Source organism: Chiloscyllium plagiosum, chromosome 6, assembly GCF_004010195.1.
Source record: "Chiloscyllium plagiosum isolate BGI_BamShark_2017 chromosome 6, ASM401019v2, whole genome shotgun sequence".
In the NCBI taxonomy this organism is placed as follows: domain Eukaryota; kingdom Metazoa; phylum Chordata; class Chondrichthyes; order Orectolobiformes; family Hemiscylliidae; genus Chiloscyllium; species Chiloscyllium plagiosum.
The window spans coordinates 84,847,506-84,855,112 of NC_057715.1; the positions used below are offsets into that span (position 1 = coordinate 84,847,506).

The 7,607-nt window shown below is 40.4% G+C and overlaps 1 protein-coding gene across 1 annotated transcript in view; it reads right to left on the reverse strand.

Annotated features, from left to right (window-relative positions):
- LOC122551061 (protocadherin Fat 4) overlaps nucleotides 1-6,669 on the reverse strand; it is an 84,100-nt gene extending 77,431 nt beyond the window's left edge. Inside the window, exon 1 of the mRNA XM_043692703.1 lies at nucleotides 6,582-6,669. Coding sequence (XP_043548638.1) covers nucleotides 6,582-6,641 — 60 coding nt within the window. The 5' untranslated portion in view covers nucleotides 6,642-6,669. The remainder of the gene's footprint in view (nucleotides 1-6,581) is intronic.
- Nucleotides 6,670-7,607: the final 938 nt, after the last annotated feature.

Here is a 7,607-nt window from a genome sequence, read left to right on the forward strand (position 1 = left end):
CCTCCCTCCACCTATCACATTTCCAAAGCCCCTCCCCCAAGTCCTTCCTCCCTACCTTTTGTCTTAGCCTGCTGGACATACTTTCCTCATTCCTGAAGAAGGGCTCATGCCCGAAACGTCAATTCTCCTGTTCCTTGGATGTTGCCTGACCTGCTGCGCTTTTCCAGCAACACATTTTCAGCTCTAAGTAACTTCAGTAAGGTAAAAGTGCCACAGTCGGAGCAGACCATGGGCTCTTCTTTCACGACAGAGATGACTACTGGTGGTTTAACCTGAGGGTCACCACACCTCAGGCAAGGGACTAGGTTGAGAAGGTGGGACCTTTGTGGTAGCCTCAGCCAGTATAGGAATTGAAGCATGCTGTTGGCTTTACCCTGCACTGCAAACCAGCTATCCAGCCAACTGAGCTAACTGACCCCCTCCCCTTAGTGACTATGTCACAGTTGATTTAAAGAAGGAAAGATTTTATTTTGCAAATTTAATTTAGAAATAATTAATTAACACATCTTGTCAGAGAATATGGCATAGTTTTAGGAAAATCACAGAGCTAGAAACTTTAAGGCTGGCAGAAGTGGATACAGGGAGTAATTCTTTCAATGGAATGGATAGATTCAGGGTGTAGGGAGCTCTCTGGTGATCAGGTTTTGATGGCTGGGCTGTTTCTAGTAATGGAGGTAGGTCCTTAAAGAGAAACAGGATGCAACTAGGCGTGGTCATGATTGGGAAAGGGAAACAGAAGATATATCAGAACATTAGAGTGACCAGAATTAGAAGTAATCCACAACTGAGGCAAATGGGATTCAGGCAGCTGGAATGTGACATGGTATAGGATGGGATTTGTGGCCAGAGATGAGGCATGGAGGAGGCTAATGGTTAGACTAGTAGGCCAAGATTGCAGTTGCACAAGTAAAGGTAGCGATTATGAAGAAGGTCAAGTTGGTCATTGTAAAGCTATCATGGTGGCAGTTAGCAAGGGGGGTCTGAGTGGGGGTTAGGAGAGGGTTCCCAAACTGGCAATGTGGGGGTTGGGGAGGTGAGGTGGTGGAGTTAGCAGAGACAATGAGGCAGCTGGGAATGTGTGGAGGTGGTAGGTGTTTTTTGAAAGGGACTTTGCACAGATCATGGTGGCAGTTGGGAGAGCATTGAGGAATTGAATCTAATCAGCTAATGAACAGGTCACTTCTGGAGCATCATCAAAGTGAGCAGCACAGGCAGGAGGAACAATGTGAACACCTCAGGCTGTGGGCAGGAAGAGGCCCCACCAGGTTTTGGCCTCAGTGAGGAAGTAGGGTAGACTGTCAGCATCATGGAAATCCCAGGGCATTGACAATCTACTCCAATTTAGTCAATTGCTCAGAACTGGTGAACTGCTTATAGATATCCCATTGGAAATCCCTGCCTCCAAGGTTGTTGGGGCAGTGTGGTGGTTGGGAGGGGACAAGGAGGTGTTTGGGAGGTTAGGCAGATGGTGGGAATAAACCAACAGCAGCCCTACAGTTTTATTATGGAGCCAGGAGAAGGATAGCTACTCCTCTGGATTCTACTTTCAGATCAGTATTTCGTTACGCATTTACTTTATGGTTGTTGACCTACACTTGTTTACACAAGTCTAAGTCAATTCCTCTCCCGGACTGACAGGTTATTGAATAGTAATTTATACATTGTGTAAAAAATGTTAATCTAAAGAAAAAGACGTAATGGAATATATTTTTAGATATTTCACAAATAAATGATGGACTGATAACAAGTTTAGTGTTTCAAATTGTTCACACAGAATATCTCAAGGATTTATTTTTATTATTTGCTATCAATTTTGCTCAATACCTTACTAAAAACTAACTCGGAACTACAAGCACAGAATGAAGTCACATGATTGGATGATATTTTATTTCTGCAGACAGCTTTACCTTTGGAAACTCAACATTATGTGTGCAGCCAGAAATATAATTTCTGTACAGAGCAAAACAAAAGATCCCCCTTTCTGCAAAGATATAACCAGAAGCATCAAATTCCACTTTCTCTAACCTCAACACACTTACCAAAGGAGAAAATCAAATTAGATAGTGTAGTCATTCTGACATCAACATATCTGTCAAACAGGAGGTAGTACATGAAGTAAATTAAATCTAAACTCTCATTGCGCTTTCAACAACTTACTCAAACTTAACATACATTCTTCGCATTTGAAAGAGAAAAAAATGCATCAACTGCTCAGTTCTCAAACTTGGCTGATTTTTAAGAAAGTGCAAGTGCGGAAATGATGCTCTTTCAACAGCCATTGGCCTTAGACGTCAATTCTGTTTCTCTCTCCACAGATGCTGCCACACCTGCTCAGTTTTTCCAGCATTTTATGTTTTTGTTTCAGATCTCCAGCATCCACAATATTTTGCTAGTACTCAGAAAAGATATTTAGGATTGAGTTGATTTTGTCCAAAAGAATCCAAATGATGGAGGGGATTCTACCTCTTCCTCTTCATAATTAAAATGGAGGAAGTTTGCTTTGTATTTTCCACCTGCCCATCTCTGACTTCAATAAGGTTATGACTGATCTGATTGTACTCTCATATTCACTTTCCTGTATACCCTGATAACCTTTAACTCTGCTTTAATAAGAATCTATCTGACTCTGCCTTAAAATTAGTCAAGGATTCAACTTCCACCACTTTTCAATAAGAGAGTTTCAAAGACTTACTGATCCTCTGACAGAAAAAGAAATCACCTCATCCCTGTTATAAATGGTGACCCTGACTTTAAACAGTGACCATAAATTAAAGAGTTATCCTACAAGAGAAATTATCCTCTCCACATCTACCCTGTCAAGAGCCTTCAGAATTTTATGTATTTCAATCAAGTTACCCCTTACACTTCTAAACTCCAGCAGCTGCAAATCTAGCCTGTCCAACACAGAGGACAACCTGCCTTTTCCAGGTATTAGTCTGATAAACATTCTCTGAACTGCCTCCAATGTGTTTGCATCTTTCCTTAAATAGGTAAGAGTCATAGAGTCATAGAGATGTACAGCACAGAAACAGACCCTTCGGTCCAACTCATCCATGCTGACCAGATATCCCAACCCAATCTAGTCCCACCTGCCAGCATCCGGCCCATATCCCTCCAAACCCTTCCTATTCATATACCTATCCAGATGCCTTTTAAATGTTGCAATTGTACCAGCCTCCACCACATCCTCTGGCAGCTCATTCCATACAAGTACCATCCTCTGCATGAAAAAGTTGCCCCTTAGGTCTCTTTTATATCCTTCCCCTCTCACCCTAAACCTATGCTCTCTAGTTCTTGACTTCCCCCACCCCATGGAAATGACTTTGTTTATTTATCCTATCCATGCCCCTCATGATTTTATAAACTTTTATAAGGTCACCCCTCAGCCTCTGACGCTCCAGGGAAAACAGACCCAGCCTGTTCAGCCAGTCCCTATTGCTTAAGTCATCCAACCCTGGCATCATCTTTGTAAATCTTTTCTGAACCCTTTCAAGTTTCACAACATCCTTCCAATAGAGACCAGATTTGCATGCAATATTCCACAAGTGGCCTAACCAATGTCTTGTACAGCTGCAACATGACCTCCCAACTCCTGTACTCAATACTCTGATCAATAAACGAAAGCATTCCAAATGCCTTCTTCACTATCCTATCTACCTGCGACTCCATTTTCGAGGAGCTGGTCTCTTTGTTCAGTAACATTCCCTGGGACCTTACCATTAAGTGTATAAGACCTGCTAAGATCTGCTTTCCCAAAATGCAGCACCTACATTTATCTAAATTAAACTCCAAAGGTGACCAATGTTATGCACATACATCAGACACAATCAAACCAGTGTCCTGTTTAATAGAAGCATAACCTCCCCACTATTGTATTCGTTTCCCCTCACATCAATGGAAATATTCCTTTGTAATTGCTTGCTGGATGTGAATACTAACATATTGTGATGCAGAGCTGAAAATGTGTTGCTGGAAAAACGCAGCAGGTCAGGCAGCATCCAAGGAGCAGGAAAATCGATGTTTCGGGCATGAGCCCTTCAGGAATATTGTGAAGCATGCAGAGGACACCTGGATCTCTCCACATCTCAGAACCCTAATTTCTCACCATTTAGATACTTTTATTTTAATATTTACTGCCAAAATTGAAAATTTCACATTTTACCACGATACTCAAGTTGCTGTTCACCTTTGCTCACTCATTTCATAAAGTGGAAAGTTGCCAATGAATGATATTCAACTGAACTTAAATTCCTCAGCTATTATGATGGATTTTAAATTCACGTCTCTGAATAATTGGTTCAAGTTTCTGAATTTCTCGTTCAGTAATGTGTGCTAACTTGATCCCCATCATTATGCTATTTGAACTGAGGCTGATTGATATTATAACAGCTCTCCATCAGCTTCAGCAGGACAACAATTGGTGGAAAGGAAGAAGGGGAGCCCTAAAGTAAGTGCACAAGTTACTTTCAAGGTTCAGTGGAAGAGAAACCTGCAAATGGGGCCACTCAAAGCAAGTCATCATGTCCAGTCTCCCTTCTCTCCTACAAAATCCTCCCAAAGACCATCCTCATCATTAAGCTGCAAGGCCAAGGACAACTTGATACTCTCCTGCTTTAGTTGCCCTCATCTCTATCTCTGCTCAGAGGGGATTTATGTGGGGATCATGAATCAACAAGCCCCAAGACTGAAACTTAAGCCAGCCATTACTTTTTATACTGAAGCAAGCTCACCTCCCACCTACCTCAATCTTCTCATTCCAGTTACTCTTCGGCTGGAACTAATGTGGTCAATGTGGTTGCCATGCCTTTGAGACAGCATTAGTTCAGTTAAGAATATTAATTCTTTTCTCTGATAATGACTTTGTTTGCATGGGTGCCATTAGCTTCTATTCCTGCAAGCTATAAAACAACAGAGTCATCCCAGCCATATCCATTATTGCCTCCTCCCAGTGCCTTCAGACACTGGACAGTGGTTTTGAGCTGATAGGTTGCTTATTGTTTAGCTAGGAATTGTGACACTATGCCATCCTGCTGCTTGAGGGAAGTTACCTCAGCACAGATTGGGAGCAAATCTGAAACATTTCACACCTGTGTGGCTCAGTCCACACGGGATACTGCATTTGGTATGAATCCAGTTTGGGAAGCAAACAAAACATGAAAAATGGAAGCAACTCAACATAATTGTCTAGAATTGGAACACCTGCTAAATTAAATGCAGGGTCATTTGAAATTAATTAGAAAGGTTATTTTACCAGTAAAAGTAAATTGTAAATTAGCTCATTTTGCCCATATCAGCATCCCTATAATGGGATTGACCTTTTTCTGGTATGAACCTAAAACACAGATTGCATCAGCTTTAGATCAACAGTAAATAGCTACCTTCAATCAACCAGCTGATTAATATTGTTTTTCTAATGATAAGGATGGCTATTTACTGAATTGGACTAAAAAGGTTATTGTGTTCAAAGTTTATAAATGCCAGAAAATGTTAAAAAGGCAGTGTTTTTCCTAAACATTTAAATCTGAGCTTCTAAGAAATGTGAATTGGTGCAAAGCCATAAACCTATCTGATATTTTTTGATTTCTGTGTTTAAACAACCAGCCAGATCCAGAGTTTCAGTATCAGCAACAGCATCAGAATAAATCTGCAGCAGTCCATCAAGTTTGCATTCAACCAACTTTATGACCATGTGACATTTGTCACTGATTCGAAGTGGAAAATTAGAGTAGAAGAGATAAGAAGTTACTGTTTTGATGCAATAATTAGTCAGCATCATCAGATTTTCATTCAAATCATATAGATAGATTGGCATGTGCTCTATTCACTTTGAGCTGTCCTAATCCTTCTATTTCTAGTTGAACTCTTCAACTTAGCATTGCCACAAGCCATGACAGAATAGCAGCCCTCAAAGTGTTAAGTCATGATCAAATGATTTTATGAATTCAAACAGGTCAAGGTTAGATGAGTGTTACGTAACAACATCTAGTTTTACTCTGCTCACCAGCCATGGCAACCATCAACAAACTGAACTTCTGCAAAGCACAGGAATGAGACAAGGAGAAGCAACAAATGCAGGACCAACAGTAAATTACTATTACCACAATATACATGATGGGATTGTATAAAATGTAATCTTTATCCCATTCTCTTTCCAATATATAATCTACTTAGGTTGATCTAAAATTATCAGAACAACAAATAAGTCTGAAACAAGTCTAAAACATTAGAAGTCCAAAGAACACCGCATCAAGGCACCACTTTAAAAACAAAGTCTCAGAGCAGTATAATATTGAATCACTTTTAAAATGATTGGCGTTGATTAGCTGATTCCTACAAGTCATAACATGCACCAGAACTGAGGGACAGCTTATTAATGCACTTAGAAAACTAATTAGAGCTAAGCAGACAACGCACAGAACTGCCTGTTGCATAAGTAAAACAAAAGAGCTGAAGTACTGGCCTTGTATGCAGAGGTACATGACACACTGGTAAGGCACATGATAAAGGAAGTTAAGAAATTAGTTCTGACAATGTTTTCTGATCAGCAATCTGATGTTATCATGTCTAATGAAAGTACCCACCTGAAGAACCAGTAGAATGAGAATTTTCAGACTTATACCACAGCATCTCCAGCAATCCATTAGTTCTGTTCAATGAACACTGATTGCGTTCAAAGCTCACGCCTTCCCCGTTCACCTCTATTAAGCTTTCCAGTGCATGTTAAAATTTCAGTCATAACTCAGAACTGTTTGAGAGTGTGCCATTTCCTCCTGCACTGGGTCTAATCCTGCCAAGCAGTGTGGATCTGAATAAGCCTGTGTAATTGCTGAAGGAGTGAGGCACAAGGCAGAGTAAATCCTAAGCAAATAAACTGTTTGCTCTGGGCATACAATCCTACTGCAGTAACAGTGAGCAGTACCAGGAATTCAGCATCCGTGGGTCCAGTTACAGTTCTTTCAGTCAATGGCATACCTCCCACGAATGCAGACATTTATTTACATATTCAAGTATTCACAATTGAACAGATGCACGATCAGGATGCAGCTTTTAATGCTATTCAGAGCACATAAGTCTCCAGGTCGAAAAAGTAACCACAAACCGGCTCTTTAGTGCTGAACACATTCTGGTGCATGGAGGAGGTTGCCATTCCATAGAAGAAAAACTTTGACACACTTGTTTCTGGGAAAAAAAAACCCTTATCTGTTTTCCTATCTGTGGTCCATTGAACAATCTTTTCCTATTCATTTAGCTGAATTCCACTTATAATTACAAAACCAGTCTGGACCATGGGAACTCTCTTTGATTAATGTTCAGCCTCTATTCTAATGCAAATTTCTGTCACAAACTTCTGTAGCACAAATCCCAAATTCTGATCAGGTTGGACAATACACAGTTTGAATTCCTGCCATTTTATAAGCTGTCGGCTGTGCATGGATTTATTCAAAAGGAGAAGGTGCTTAGTTTATTTTTCATAACATTGTTTTTAAAGAATGCCAGTCAGAAAATGGTATCAAATACAAGAGTGTGCTAATAATTAGTTAATATCCTCATGGTGAGTAGAACATTCGAAGAGGAGAATGTTGCCTTTTCTCTGAGATGCAGGATAT